This window comes from Furipterus horrens, unplaced genomic scaffold, assembly GCF_987537825.1.
Source record: "Furipterus horrens unplaced genomic scaffold, mFurHor1.1.pri manual_scaffold_7, whole genome shotgun sequence".
NCBI lineage: Eukaryota > Metazoa > Chordata > Mammalia > Chiroptera > Furipteridae > Furipterus > Furipterus horrens.
Window position 1 is genome coordinate 13,235,469 of NW_028327177.1, and position 15,894 is coordinate 13,251,362.

A 15,894-nucleotide genomic window follows, 5' to 3' on the forward strand; every position below is an offset into this window, starting at 1 on the left:
GCGGGGTGCGTGAAAACAACAGGGTAGGGAACTATGTTCTTTGGACAGAGACACTGCCCTTTAAGTCATGTGGCAATGGGTGGAAGTAATAATTCAAGACAATGATGTCTCTGCCCCACAAGCTCTTTTATCTGGTTTTGAAATTCCAGAAAATTAGAAGAAATTGGAAGAGGAGGGAAGTGCTCCAATGCAATTTATTACAGTAGATGGGGTAGTATCTTGTAACAGCAAGGGAAGGACTAAAAGTATATTAAATAGTAAACAGATCTCAAGCACAGCAGCCCGTCACGCAGGAGAGATGCAGAGTCAATTTCTCCCAAGGGCAGTACTTGAGTTATTAGCTTACATATGGTTCTGTTTATCACATGTGCCGTTTCCAATCTGATTAAATAAAGGTTAAGGAAACCAGCAGAAGATTTTATTTACTTATTTTCCCTCTTTATAAAGATCTTTGTCTTCTTTCCTTTTCCCTTTCTGCAGTACCCACCCACCCCCCTTCTCTCTTTGATCATAGAACACACAGGCTCTTTGACATGTAATTGGAGGAACACAGCTTTGAAGATAGGACTTGGTTGGTGGGAGGCACACAAACCCTTCACAAACTCTAGAAGTGATTTGAAATGTTTGACACCTAACCTCTAGTGGACCAAAGTGTCATCATAATTAGTAATATTGGAATATTGCCAGGGGGTCAAAGGGTGCAGAGGCTCATGATTTGAGTTTTTCAAATATACTGAGATGTTTTTCTTCTAAAAGTCACTAACGAAACAGGGGATTATGATAACTTCTAATTGACTCCCATGTTTTTGCTGATTCAAGCCCTGGCTCTTCCTGGCACTAAACCATTTCCATCTGGGAAAACAAACTCTGCCTTTAGTTTGTTGGTGGCGGTGCGCTCATGTGACAAAACCAGTCCCACAACTCAGCATAAACAGTAGCCTCCAACTTCTGAGAGTGCAAAAGAGAAGCATCTTCTAGGTGCGTCTGCCTTTCGTAGCTGGGAAGACTTATCGTTAGTGATACCGCCCACCCATTGCCCTGCTCGGAGGGGAGCCCCGGTATCTTGTTTCAAGATGATTTTACATCATGGAAACTTAAAATTCATATACTATCATGGACATGGACCCTCGTGGGTATTTGCCCACCCTGGGTTGGGAATTGGTTCCTCTGAAACATCTGGCTCTGTCAGCTGTGTCACCAATCATCTCCTAGATATGACTTCACATTGGTGACAGAAAATATTAGGGGAGGATCGTGATAGCAAGATCACCGTGCTCTTTGTTCAGTGCCTATTGGGACAGCCATTAATGATATAAGAGAGGCTTTAAAACCATTACATGAAATAAAAACAATTATATTTCATTGTCTTGTTATGTGCATAGCATTCCCTTGTTTAATGGACTCCACATAAGCCTCAGTATTAGCTCTCTGGTCTCTTTCGGTCTCTCTGTCTCTTGGTCTTTGCCTCCTTAAGGATCCTACCTGAGTTGTTTCTTCAGCTATATAGTGACATTTTCTTGTTCAGAGTTCTCTCAGGTCTTTATGGTGTTTCCTGGGTCATAAGTCTAGCCTGCCACCTGAAGTATTCAGTGTCTGCTCCTTTGAAGTAGAGCTTCATGATTTCGTGAGTGTGAGTGCACATGCGTGTTAGGAGTAATTTCTTCTCCTTTCTGGATATCTTTGAATATATATTGGGGCTTTAGGCATTTTTCAGACACTAAGTTCTGTACAAATGTAAAGTTTTATTATTTTGTTTTATTTTTATAAAGATTTTATTGATGTATTTTTAGAGAGGGGAAGGGAGGTAGAAAGAGAGGGAGAGAAACATCGGTGTGTGGTTGCCTCTCACCTGCCCCCGACTAGGCACCTGGCCTGCAACCCAGACATGTACCCTGACTGGGAATTGAACTGGTGATCCTTTGGTTCATGGGCTGGTGCTCAATCTACTGTGCCACACCAGCCAGGGTGTAAAGTTTTATTATTTTTATTCCTAGATTTTTAAACACCCCTATAGGTAGCTGATTTTTTTTTTTTTTTGAGAATAAACTAGGTGCTGTGTAAATTCCATTTGTAACATTCATATGTGACTATTTTAATGTCATATGCTGTAGAAAACACTCATAGGTCTATACAAAACACACGTGTAAAAAACTGTATATAACAGTAGTGAAACAACCCAGGAGTTGTATTTGAGGTAACAAAAGAAAGGTATATTAAATTAACCTTAAGCAGTATTTTGCTGTCAATATTTCGCGATAAATATTTAAACTGTTATAGAATCAAATCCTTTACTAAAACAAAGAGGACAAATATATAATCTTCAAAAATAGTGATCTAAATTGCTTGCTAAAACCTTAATATTTCTAGGTATGGGGTTCTGGATCTTAATGGCGTGACTGTTGTTTCTGAATCACATGCACTTAATGTCTTTGCAAACTTACTGTGCAATGAAAACTCATTTCTTTGAGACATTGAATCAATGGATGAATGAATGAACAAAATGGAAATTTAAAATCTCCCATAGCAAGCGATTCTGGCACTTGAGCTAGGTATAACCTTCACTGTAAGAATAATCGCAGTATTTATTTTCACCTTAGTTGTTCTCTTTTTACATTACTATAAAATGTGTTATATTTTCTTAGGTTGATATACACTATTCCCTTTGTGAAAAAAGGAATTAAAAATCATTTTAACACCAATGTATGTTTGGCTCTTCGTCACACAGAATAAAAATTCATTTGAATAAGAAAATGACTTAAACACTGGTAATTCTTGTTAACTTTGGAGCACAGTCTGAGTATGACTTCACAGGGAATCTCCTCTGTAGTTCTCAATTCTGAAATGTTTCTTATTTTTTCGGTGTTTCTGGAGCTGTTAGTTGTGCTGAACATGTTACTTGTGCTACGTTTCTATGTGTGTATATCCCTGTGTGTGTTTTAGGGAAGGCTCAGAAGAAATCAATACCTGGTATAGTTGTTTATAATTTGCAGTAGGATTCAAGATGAATGGGATGAAATAGACATTGACTTTTAATAACCTTTACCTACCGTTATTTATTTAATAAAACACTCCAACTATAACGACAAGAGCTACAATTACTTTGGGCCAAGACTGGCTTTACATATTTGATGAGGGAGAATACATCAATGAAAAATTTGAAGGTAGATAGGGGACCGGATTGGTGGAGAAGTTATTCCTGGTAGAGAGAAAGGGAATCACATGTATAAAAGCATAGAATTCCTAATGACCATGAGCTGAGTATTGCAAATCAATCAGCCTTCTTGGAATGGAGTGTTGCATGGAGAAATGCTAATAAATGAGGAGGTCTGGAGGGGAAGCCAGAGCTGGCCGAGTCTATCAATTGTCCTGAACTACAGTGATCCCTCACTCATCGCGGGTATTACGTTTTAGACCCCCCAGTGATAGGTGAAAATCCGTGAAGTAGGAAACTTACATTTATTTTAGTATTTACTGTACAGTACCGCAAAATCCCGCGATATAGCGAAAAATCTGCGATAAATAATTAAATATAATATTTTATAAAATCCTGCGATACAGTGAGGCCACAATAAGTGAACAGCGATATAGAGAGGGACTGCTGTATTGCTTGGAGGGGTGTCTCATGGAGAAATGTGGCTGCTGCTGTCCCTCAGTGGGACAGACTGGATGCTAGGTTTGCACTGGAATTTGGAAGAATGTGTTTGGAAAGCATTAAAACTTGAATGATAAAAAGAGAATAGGCCCTCAAAGAATTCTGATACTTCTGCTTCCAGCTGAAACCAGGAAATTCAGAGGCACCAAAAATGAACACAAGGAAAACGTTAATGGAAATTTTGAACCTAGAAAAGGTTTGGTTTGAGTTTTGAAGGAAAGTCTGACTTGGTTAACTGCCCCCAAGTACTACTGTTATGATTTGCTGGCTATGTTTTGTTCCTTATATTTCATTTATATAATATTATCATATTGTGTTCTAATTCTTAGAGGTGGGTCCCCAGATTTGGCAGCTTAGCCAAGGCTTCCACATTTACTGCAATGCTGGAACTGAACTACCCAGAACAGGCTTGTGCTGAAGCAGCGTGGGCCTTTTGCCTCAAATCAGCAGTTCTACTTGGGGAGGGTCGCGCCAAGTATCCTACGAAGAGTTTCCTCTGTTACTTGCATAGATGGGTAATACTTTAATTAAAGCAACATGTATAAATAATTTAAGAACTGATTGCCAGAACTGATTTTCTCTAATAAAAATAATTATAAAAAAATTTTTTTGATGATCATTTAGGGAATTGTGAGTTGCCTAAAACTCAGTTCCTCAATCTTTAAATATTTTGATCAGTAAGACCCCAATTTCCAAGAATCTATACAAGTTCTGACTTCTACCCATCCAAACTGGACAGATTAAGCTCCAGGCAGTTATTGTGGGTGTGAAATGAAAGCTGGAACACTAACGTCCTATCTCTTCTCCCTAAAAAAGTCAGATTGCAGGCCTTATTTTTTCCTAAGAGAAGAGCTTTCCCTTGGAGGTCTGAATCTACATTCTGGGGTCTTAACTGAGTTCTTCAGTAACTGATGACCTCCCTCTTCTCTATTTAAAGGATACTCTTGAACACTCACTTATTTTTATCTATACATGTTCCTTTAAGTTCTTACCTAAAGAGTTTTCCTCCATGTGACAAAGCTGCTTACTTTAAATGCTCATGACTACTCACTGTTTATGCTGAAATAAAGTGTATTTGAGTTGCTCTTTGCAACTAATGATCAAAGGGTGCCTTCCTCTTAATTAAATCACTGGTGAATTTGATGAACCTTTTCAGGGGTCAAATGAATTAATTGCACAAAAATCAATCCTATTGACTGCCCATTCAGCCGAATCATTTCAAAATTTGCTAACATGTTTCCTTCTTGTACAGATTAAAATTCTTTACAGGTGAAAAAAAAGCATTAAAATAAGTACGGCATTTGCATTATAGTTTTGTTGACTATAAGCCTTGACCCATGCTTAGGTGATCAGATAAACCACAAAAGTGTTAGGAAAACTAACTTGATTGAATTAAGGAGAAGGAGCTCTACGTTATTAATAAGTAAGCAAGCAAGCACATTTTGGACAACCGGACTCTCTTCCAATATTTCTTTAACATTTGATGTAAAGTTGAATTTGTATTAATACAGTGTATTTTTTTCTTCCCTAGAGAGACACCTCCTCTATGGACGGCCTGCAGTGCTTTATCGGACTAGATATGATATCTTATATCATACCGATTTTGAAAGTGGTTATAGTGAGATATTCCAAATGCCACTGTGGACATCATACACTGTTTCCAAACAGGTCATTGAGAAAATGGGGTTTTATAAAAATCTTCATGTGCTTACATTCCTTGCATTCATGTAATAATTGCTTATAGAACAGAATTTTGTCTTAGAAAATATTTTGTGTTTTTCTGATGAGAAAAAGTTCTGTGTTGGACCTATTTATGGTAAGGGGGCATACTAATTATTTTAGTTTTCTTTTTTAACTCTGCTTGTCATTGCCCCATAGTTCCAGAAGTTGCCAAGATTTGTTTGTTTTAAAAGACTTCATTTTTTAGGGCAGTGTTAGGCTTATAGCAAAAATGAAGTGGAAAAGACACAGAATTCCCTTGTATTCACCCCCACGGCCCCCACACATATAGCTTCCCCCACTATCAGCGTCCTGATTGCTTTTTAGTAAAAGTTTTATATTGGAGTTTCAGTTTTGACGAAGATGAAATAAGTTTATATCAGAAATTAGAAACATTTATTGGGCAGTTGAGAATATGTTTTTAATTTTTGAACACAACTGAGTCCTTCCACTGCCCAAACAGAGCTTCTTGCTCATTTGAACTGTGCGAGAGTGTGTGTGTGTGTGTTCTGGGATATACAGTGTGTATATGCAGTTTAAGGTCAAGTCTATATTATTTCTCAGATTGTTATTTTTAAGGATCTTCTGTGGAACCCTATTTATTATTTCAACAGTGGGATACCTGCTTTATATATTGTTTTACTTAAGACTTTATCAAGATAATTCTGCTGCTAAAAAGTTAAAGAGTTTGAAAATTACTGGCTTAACTGTATTTAAACCTGAGGTCTTTTTTATTTTTTAAGGAGTCAGATGATCAAAAAATGAGCTATGATTAAAGATAGAGGGGCTTTGCTTCCTGCTGTAACAGATGATCTAGTTTCACTATTTTGCTGTTGGTTTGATGCTGTCTCTGCAGTGATATGACTGAGTCTCTCTGACTCCCCATGCAGGCCGAGGTCTCTGGCATCCCTGAGCACTTGACCAATTGTGTCCGGCCTGATGTTCGTGTTTCTCCGAGTTTCAGTCAGAGCTGTTTGGCCTACAAAAATGATAAACAGATGTCTTATGGATTCCTCTTCCCACCTTGTAAGTTACAGAGTATCAGCATCTGACCATTCAGTGGGAGGTAATTTTGTAGAGTGTGGAGTATGTGACTTGGTACTTAAGACTGCAGTGGTCTTCAGGCTTTCTTCAGGAGACCTGCTCCAGAGATAGAAGACAGGAACTTCTATGGGATCCTTCCAAAACTGGCTGGAGAAGAGACCGGCTTTCACAAATCCTATTCTCCAGGGGAAATCTAAAGTGCAAGGGAATATTTTGTGTGCCCCCTCATACCAGTGATTTACTACTTCACTTTTCAGATAGTAAAATAGTAAATCATTAAGACATTATTATTTAAATAATGCTGCAAGAGTGATCTCTTAAAAATACTTGAAGCCCTTTAATTACTTCTCATTACCTTGATGAAATTTTTCTTAAGTCCAAAGTACGGTGGTGAAAATCAAGGACTTCTTCTCATAATATTTAGTAGATCCAAGACTAGGCAGGAGGAAAAGCATTTTAAAATGTCTTTTGAGAGAGAACTGTTGAGTAAAAGGAAGAGACTGAGTAAGAGAGGGCAAGTAGGAAATTCTATATAAAGGAAGGATTGAGTAGGAAGTAACAAGAGAGTAAACCCATCCACTTTGGGCTGTTTGGACCATTTTAGAAGACTGATTTTTTTTTTTTAAGTTGATATAGGTTTTGATAAGTAATGGAGACTGTTTGTTTTTCTAATGTTTAGATCTGAGCTCTTCACCAGAAGCCAAATATGATACGTTCCTTGTAACCAATATGGTTCCAATGTATCCTGCTTTCAAACGTAAGTCCAATATTTACCTCATAAACTATCACTTATGAAAAAATGTTTCTAAGTTTACCACTTAATTTTTCTACCTCTACATTACCTCTTGTGTTTAGCCTTTATAATTTTTGAAGACATTTCATGTAAATCTTCTACCATTAATCCAAAATATGAATCTGTGGCAGAGGTGGGCAGATTCTTTATCCATTGTTTATAATAAAGAAATTGAATCACAGGAGGTGATCCAGATCATGTGGTAGAAGCTGAACTAAACCAAATTTGTTTGTTCCTTTTAATCTGGTATTCTTTCTGCTTCAGTGCTCATTATATGCCTGGTGGAAAAGGGGCTTCTCTGTATTTTGGAGGCCACTTGACATTAAACAGTGTCTACATTTATTTATTGAATGTTCCAGTAAAAGCCACTAGCACTCTCTCCCTCAGGATGATGGTGATTATGTATTCTGAATGTTGATCCTGAAACTGAGTAAGAGCTTGTCTTCTGAATCATCAGAGTATTAAATCCAGATGTTTTTAGAGCTCTGCAAATTATCTTAGTTTCCCTGAATGCTCATTATTTCTTTGTACATGATGTAAATATTTGTGGATGATAGTGATGCTATGACTGATATAAGAACAAGGAGCCCTGGGCCATAAGCTGGGGTCTAGTCTCAGGAGGGTGGTCATGAAAATGCCATTTAACTTCTCATTTGCAATGTTAAAAGATTCGATTATATGACCTCTATGGTTTATATAAAGATTTATGACTTAATTGTCCAATGACCAAAACAATCCATTTTCTATTTCTGATAACAAAGAATTCATTCATTCACCCATTTATCCATCCAGTTACTCATCCATCCTTGTATTTAAACATAGAGAAAACATTATGGAGTAGCTCTTGGCTCTGTTCAGTTCAATTACAGTGAGCAGATGTATATGCCTACAGGAAAGATTTGAAAAGGAGGCATCTCTACCCACTTGGTACAGGAGCACTGGACTGTGTTACAGGACTCTCAGGGCTGAAATAAAGTCTCAAAATAGGACTCATAAGGACAAATGATTGTAGAGTATCATCTACAGTGGCAGAGCTTCCCAACTTTATACTGGTGAAATGGCCAACATGGTTTAGAGGGAAAAAATGTTCAGTTGATGTCATAGGCTCATAAATAGAGGTTTATTCAAAGGTGGAATCCATGCTCATGAATGAAAAATGAAAGTGTGCTCTTAAAGGTTTCTTGATTTGTTCTTGGGCCCAACTGAGGAATGTTTTGGAGACTCATGTTGATACATCTGTCATCATGTTACATGAAATGCAGCTTCATTTAATTTCTACCAGTCAGGGTTTCCTGGATATCTTTACTCTTACTGATGCCTCTTTGACCAAGCAGTAATAAAGGAAGCTCTTGATGCCACCCCAAGGCTGGCGTGGCAGATGGCCATTCACAGGGGGCTCGCTGTCCCTCCCGGGGGTGGGGGGAGGTCTTGTCATGGTCACCTTTCTGCGAGTTTGGCTTCTTGACTATTCTCATTGCCATTTCTCTCCCTCTTTGCCTCTCTTGTTTTAATACTTAAGTTAACATTTGAACTTCTCTCCCACTGCACTCTTTTCTTGTTTGCAAATATTGCTCTATAGTGTTTTGGTCCTGGGGCCTGCTCTTTCTCACTCAGAGCAGAGTATAGGAAGGTAACAAAAGCAGTTGAAGTGCTAGGAGAAAATGGCCACGTGCTTTGGAATTAAGGGAGGTAAAGGGTAACAACACCTGTGCCTCATCACCCCCATGGAGAACAGAGAGTAGTGAGTTGAAACTCACTTTTCAGAACCAACTCATTGTTTGCCTTCTTCTATCATTCGCTTCTTCTGACTTTCTCCTCTTTTCATCCAGCTCCTTTCCTGTCCCTCAGACTGGTTTGTGATACAAAATGGAGCTAGAGTGGACAATTGAGAAATAAATAATGGAGAAGAAACCTTACTTGTACAGATCAAGGAATGAGTTTTCCAGGCAAAAGGAAGAGCAAATGCAAAGGTTGAGTTGGAAACATATTGGTCGGGTTGGAGACAGGAAGAAAGACATGAACCTGAAAGAAAGGGGGTAGGAAGTAAAGCCGTGGAGGTAGGTGGGGGCACAGTGGAAAGTTGAGATTTTATTCTAACTATACATAGTAAGCAACCATCTGGAGGGTTAGAAATGGGTGTTGGCCCTGGCCTGGTAGCTCAGGTGGTTAGAGTGTCATCCCAATATGCCAAGATTACGGGTTTGATCTTCAGTCAGGACACATACAAGAATCAACCAGTGAATACATAAATAGGTGGAACAATAAGTTGATCTCTCTCTCTCTCTCTCTCTCTCTCTCTCTCTCTCAAATCAATTATAAAAATTTTAAAACTCTTAAAAACGGGTGTTAGATAGAGTCTGATTTATGGTGTTGAAGAACCCATTTATATAGAGAATGGGCTACAAGGACCTTAGAGTTTCTTACAAAGAGTCCAGGAAACAGTCTTCTGTAGTGGTTTATTGTAAAGAGGGTAATAACTCAGACCAGGGTGAATGCAGTGAGAACAGAGAGAAGTGGTTAGGTTGGATGACTGGGATGCATTTTGGAGGTGGCACTGATAGGACTTGTTCACATGCATATGAAGTAAGGAGAGAAGCCAGAGATGACCCTGAGGATTTTGACCTGAACATCTGGGTGAGTGTGAGTGCCATTAATATGATGGGGAAGCCAAAAGCTGGAGCGAGATTGGGAAGGAAAATCAAGAATTCTGTCCAGAAGAATTTTTGCTTTATATAATTTCTAGAATTCAAGTGGACCATGAGATAGATGCTTGGAGAGCATGTCTGGAGCTCTGTCAGGGGCCAGAGGCACAAACCAGGGAACTAGTATATATATGAGATTGTGAAAGAATAAAAAGTAGATTAATTCTCATGAATACTGTGTTTCCTCTTTTGTACATGCTGTTACCCCTGCCTGGAATGTTCTGTCTCCATCTCTTTGCCTAGGAAATGTGCACTTGTCCTTCAAATCTCAACTCAGTAACCACTTCATCTGCAAATGCTTCCCTGAATGATTGGACTAGGGTAAACTCCCTGCCAGGGTTTCCTCAGCTTTCTCTTTGCTGGTCCATAAATGATACACACACAGCTAATGCTTTAGGATGGATTCTTGTCAAGAATCAGCAGCTCAAACTGTCTCTTGGCTTGTGATATTTGGCTTGTACAAGGCACTCTAGAGAGAATTTAGCCAAAGCAAGGAGTTTTATTTATGAAGAACCGATTTTGTCTTTGCACAGGAGTCTGGAATTATTTCCAAAGGGTATTGGTGAAGAAATATGCTTCAGAAAGGAATGGAGTTAACGTGATCAGTGGACCCATTTTTGACTATGACTTCGATGGCTTACATGACACACAGGACAAAATCAAACAGTAAGCTTTTCATTTCACCGACTGTGTGTGTTTTTAAATTCCAATATTTCACTCAAGACTATTTTTCAAAAATCCATATACTAGGAAAGAGCTGATACTCCTTAAATCTGTTGGCCTTTGAATCTCCTTGTGAGATTTCTTCAATTCTTTTGGGCCTTTGAGTAAGCATGGCTTTGGTGGTTGGAATGGAATTGGGTTTTGTGGTGAGTAAATGTACTTTTCCATTCCAGGGGAAAAAAATGTCTCAAAAGATTTAAATTTTTTGTCATTTACTCTGGAGCAACTCTTCTGTGGGATGGTGATTTTCACTTATCTTCATTATTGAGGGGGACTTTTAAAATCCCTTAGATTTTCTGAGTTAGTACATCTATCTCAGTAGGAAATTGCATACAGGCTTCCATTGAATCTAGTTTCTATGCCTCTAGGCTTAGTATTTCCTTTAGTTAGTAAGTTCTCTGTCCCCAGTTCAGGATTTTAATGTGGCTTGAAAGGACTATTATTCCCCTAGCCTCAGTGACTCTTCTCTCTGGCTCATTTTATACAACTATGAAAGTTATCTCTCTGAAACATGGATTTCATAATGACAGTCCCGAGCACAGAAACCTTTGGTGGAGTGTTATTGCCTAACAATAATGCCCAAACTCTACAACTTGGCACTCAAAACTCTCCATAATTTGGAATTCATTTACTCTTCCAGCCTTACATTTCTACTACATTGATCTATTCACCATGTCCAGTATACAAGTCTTGATTCAAGCTGTTTTCTTTTCCTGGAATATCTTATTTACTCTGCCAGGTTGAGAGAGAGGTTGGAGTCCAGGCAGAAAACTCATTATGTCCAAAGATAAAGAAGTTGGCTGGTGCTTAGAAGAGAAAAATGATTCAGTTGAGTGGGAATTAATTTTAGTGGCTTAGGCAATATTCACTGCTCACTACTTCAAAAGGAAAGCTACTACATCAGTTGTAATTACCTTCCTGTTTCAGGTACGTGGAAGGCAGTTCCATTCCCGTTCCGACACACTACTACAGCATCCTCACCAGCTGCCTGGACTTCACGCAGCCTGCGGACAAGTGTGACGGCCCGCTCTCCGTCTCCTCATTCATCCTTCCTCACAGACCGGACAACGACGAGAGCTGTAATGTGAGTTCAAAGAGAGCATGTAGGATGCGCTTACAGAACTCATCTTTACTTCCCATCTGTAGTCCCACTGTTGAACTCAAACGCACCTACTGTAAACCATTTGGACTATACAACCAAATGGAAAGAAGAAAGGACCCAAGCAAAACTTTGCTTAACACTTGGGAACTGTGTGTCCTAATGGCTTTTCATTTTTCAAAGTTAGAGTGTGGGTGGATGTGTGTGTTTGCATTTAATGTAGTTCTATTTATGTGTTTGAGTTTGACAAATGATAAAAGTGTCCAGATGTTTTGAGTTACGCAAAAAGCATATAGATTTTTTAAAAAGGAAGAGGAAAGTAGCAAGATTTTGATAAGTATTGAGAATAAGTAAGAGTTCACAGGAGCTTATCAAATCATTCTCTCTACTTTTTGTGGATGTTTGAAAAGTTCTTCCCTCTGTTGGTCCACATGAACTTATTTGACTTTAATTAGTTTTGCATTTCACACTAGTGTCTCCCTCAACAAACACTTCTGTAGCTTGCCAGCTAACATCAGGTAGAGGACGTTTGTTTTTCAGGTGCAGCATAGCTAATATTTCCTAATAACTAATTGGAGGCTAGATTTTAGCAGGTAGAACCAGAAGAGAATGTCCTTCAAGTGAATTTGGCAAATCACTTCCCAAGGAAGGAAATAGCAAAAGACAGACTTCCCCCCTGAATATTAATAATCCCAGCTGGCCATTTTTTAAATTAGAAAAAACTTTTTCACCCCTTGTCCACTCAAGCAAATGACTGCATTTACAAAGGAAAAAGTATACTTACCAACCATTAGAAATTAAATAAATGAACTGAATATGAAAACTCTCCCAAAATATAGCTTCATGCTTACTTTGCTTATTACTCTGAGGGGGTCCTGCAGGGCTTGGAGACCTCCTACTTCGTTAATTATATGGTCACACTGAGGAATGGTCAGTACCGTTGTGGGGAGAGTTATATTTAGATCTTTCCTGTGAATCCCAGAGATCTTGGTTAGCTTGGGTTAGGGGGGTGGGGCATGGAGGCTTAAAATCCGGACTTCCTCAGTGTGCAAAGCAATTTCTTCCTATTTCTTCATTTTGCCTGGGATGGCCGGGCATCAATTTCCTGAACCAACACCCTCATGGTACATATTTAGCACTGGCACAAGCTGCTGTAGCTCCCTGTCCAGGTCTATGTGGGTTGGAGCTTTCCGAGAAAACCCATTGCAGGTTCTTGGGCGTTGGTTCATTGAGAGCACTAGTGGTAAAGGGGTTGGGCAAGACCTCGTCTGAACATTCTCAGCCCTGGGACATGCAGCCATCCTTCAACTCATGGAAGGACTCTTGGGAGCCATTGCAAGTGCAGGGACATTGGGAATAAAATCATTGGCAAAGGTCCTCCTGCTTCAATGTCTACTAATGAAGGTCGGCATTTCCCCATAATTCTCAGAGCTCTCAGATATCATTTTTGCTCTTGACTTCCCTCAAAAGTGAAAGAGGCTATTTTTAAAATGTAAGGACGGCTTCTCCTGAACTGCTTTTTAGTTTCAACTTAGACATGAAATAAGTTGATTGGAGTGGGACGTCTGATGTCCTTCGTCTGGAATGCATGCCGATGAGGCTGTGGGTGGCAAGTAGCGAAGACAGAGATTGTCTTTCTTTTTTCCGTGACGCTGCTTTCTCACTTTATCCTTGCCTGCAACCCTTCCTTCCCCCCTTCCCTACCTCCCAGGGAGCTGCTGAGTTAAGCATTATTATCCTTGTGAACCAATGGGGAAACTGAAGTCTAGAGAGGTCAACTAGCCTGACCAAAGTCTCATCGCTGGAAAGGGATAGAACCACAATTCCAACCCAGGTCTCTTGGGCCCCAAAGTGCCCAGTGTGTCAACTGAGCTGCTTCAACTCAGTGAGCTATTGACTTGCTGCAATCAGATAGATGATGTAGTTGGTATAGCGGGTTCTTCCGAAAGACTAGGAATGCACACACATAACTTTGTGCATTGGGCAGAAGCTCTTCACTTCCCCTGCAGAGACAGAAGAGCATTTCCATTACTTGTGCTCTGGGCTCGACACTGTAATTTGACAGCAGGGAAAAGGAACAAATTACTAAATTCTCCAAGATCTTTGGTTTTCCTAATTTTGATTTATGTTCTGAGAACCTGTTGAGTCAAATGCCCTTTCACACCACATGTCTTGTTTATTTGGTACAGCTAATTGCTGTTGAAAATGTTTTCAGGCCAGGGCAGGTATTTGTGGTGCGTTACGGACAGGAATGTGGTAGGTTGGCTGGGAGGCCAGGAAGGAATGGCACACACTGGCTCTGGGTGCAGGAGTGCGTAGAAGTCATGTGTGCACTTGGAGCAAACTGACAGTGTGGAGAACCTCCTCTGGAAAATTCTGATTCCAACTGTATTCTATTTCCATTGCAGAGCTCAGAGGATGAGTCAAGATGGGTAGAGGAACTCATCAAGATGCACACAGCTCGGGTGCGAGACATCGAACATCTCACCAGTCTGGATTTCTTCCGAAAGACCAGCCGCAGCTATTCCGAGATTCTGGCACTAAAGACATACCTGCATACATACGAGAGCGAGATTTAACTTTCTGATCATATGCAGGGCCATCTTATCAACCGGTGTATATTTTTATATTGTTTTTGTATTTATTAATTTGAAACCAGGACATTAAAAATGTTAGTATTTTAATCCTGTACCAAATCTTACATATTCTGCCTGAATGACTCCACTGTTTTTCTCTAACGCTTGATTTAGGGAGCCTTGTGCCCTGCATAGAGCTTGTAATAAATACTGCAGCTCGAGTTTTTAGTGGGAGCTTCTAAGTGGTGCTGCAAATCTGATATTTGCATTGAGGAAGTGCTAATTTTCCAATGCACAGTTACTACATTTAGTCCTGTACTGTACTGAAATACTGATTTTGTAAAGTTGCATTTATTTACTGTTAATTACGACAGACATATTTAAGCCTTATAAACCAATCTTAAATATAATAAATCACACATACAGTTTTTTTCTGGTTTTATTTGGCCTTTATTTTACTTTGAATTAGAGTGTTGGCTTCTGATGTATTCATGGTATGAAAGGTATACGTTTCCTGGATTGGGCCCTCTTCCCAGTCAAATGCAGTTCACACAATCAAAGGGGCATGCTTGATGGTCAACTATAGTGACCTGGATGAGGCAGTTTAGGTACATATCTAGGGAAGCCAGAAGGGAAAAGGAACCAGAAAAACTCCCTAAGGCCCTTTCTACTTGCCTTTTTTTAAACGACTTTGAAGTTTGGAGGAATAGTTTCTTTTGATCAAGTTGATTCAAAGCTCTAGGTATTAGATGCAGCTGAGATGGTACTAAGCATATATTCTGTATAAGGTACTCATGTAAGAGCTATGGAGGATGTAGAGAATGAAGACCGTGGGATGAGTTATAGACATAAAGGAATAATTCACCAGTCCATGTGGATAGTAATAAGTGCCAAGTAAAAAGTTCTAATAATAATGCAAAATGACAGAAGGGTTTGAATGGTAGGTGGGGTGATTTTAGATGGACACAGCTATGGCTTTAAGTAGTAATGAATCACAGAGTAAGGAAGTCATTTAAATATTCTTAGTCCTTCTGATTGTGTCATGGGCCAAGACTCACCTTAGCATTATGGTATCTATTAACAGTTGCTAATCACCCTTTTTAAAAAAGAGAAGAGCATATTGCTTTGTTTTCATTGTGTTAATTTTTATCGTTTTCCCCTTTATGATCAGTGAAATGGGCTTTAGATTTCTATAAGTTAAAAAAAAATTAAGAAAGAAGACATTTTGTCAAATAAAAAATACATTACAACAAAAGTAGGACAGGGGGTACAGGGATATGGGGGAAATCACCAAAGTGGTAAGAGGAAAACTGACATTTTGGAGACAGCTACAGAAATGCATTGGGAGAACAGAACATGGTGATACTCATGACAGCTGTATTTATCAAGAAGCCCCTCTGTTCTGGGTATGTCTTGGCACTTTATATTCCTTGTCTCACTGAAAAGTGAGAAGCTCAGGAAAGATTTTATGGAAAGGGGAAGAACAAAGATAGAAATGGAGGAGAATGCTTGAGTTGGGCTTTGTGGTTTGGGGTAGGATAAAAGCTTTGCAGATATGAGTTGGAATATGACTCATTCTTTATTTA

The 15,894-nt window shown here is 39.2% G+C and overlaps 1 protein-coding gene across 5 annotated transcripts in view; it reads left to right on the forward strand.

Annotated features, from left to right (window-relative positions):
• ENPP2 (ectonucleotide pyrophosphatase/phosphodiesterase 2) overlaps positions 1-14,738 on the forward strand; it is an 89,928-nt gene extending 75,190 nt beyond the window's left edge. For 3 of the 5 annotated variants that reach the window (XM_090283420.1, XM_090283422.1, XM_090283419.1), the window contains 7 exons: positions 3,774-3,848; positions 5,184-5,320; positions 6,262-6,397; positions 7,095-7,172; positions 10,444-10,576; positions 11,561-11,717; positions 14,141-14,738. In XM_090283420.1, coding sequence (XP_090139546.1) covers positions 3,774-3,848; positions 5,184-5,320; positions 6,262-6,397; positions 7,095-7,172; positions 10,444-10,576; positions 11,561-11,717; positions 14,141-14,311 — 887 coding nt within the window. In that variant the 3' untranslated portion in view covers positions 14,312-14,738. The remainder of the gene's footprint in view (positions 1-3,773; positions 3,849-5,183; positions 5,321-6,261; positions 6,398-7,094; positions 7,173-10,443; positions 10,577-11,560; positions 11,718-14,140) is intronic. The other 2 variants (XM_090283424.1, XM_090283421.1) reach the window with 1 other exon arrangement.
• The last annotated feature ends 1,156 nt before the right edge of the window (positions 14,739-15,894 follow it).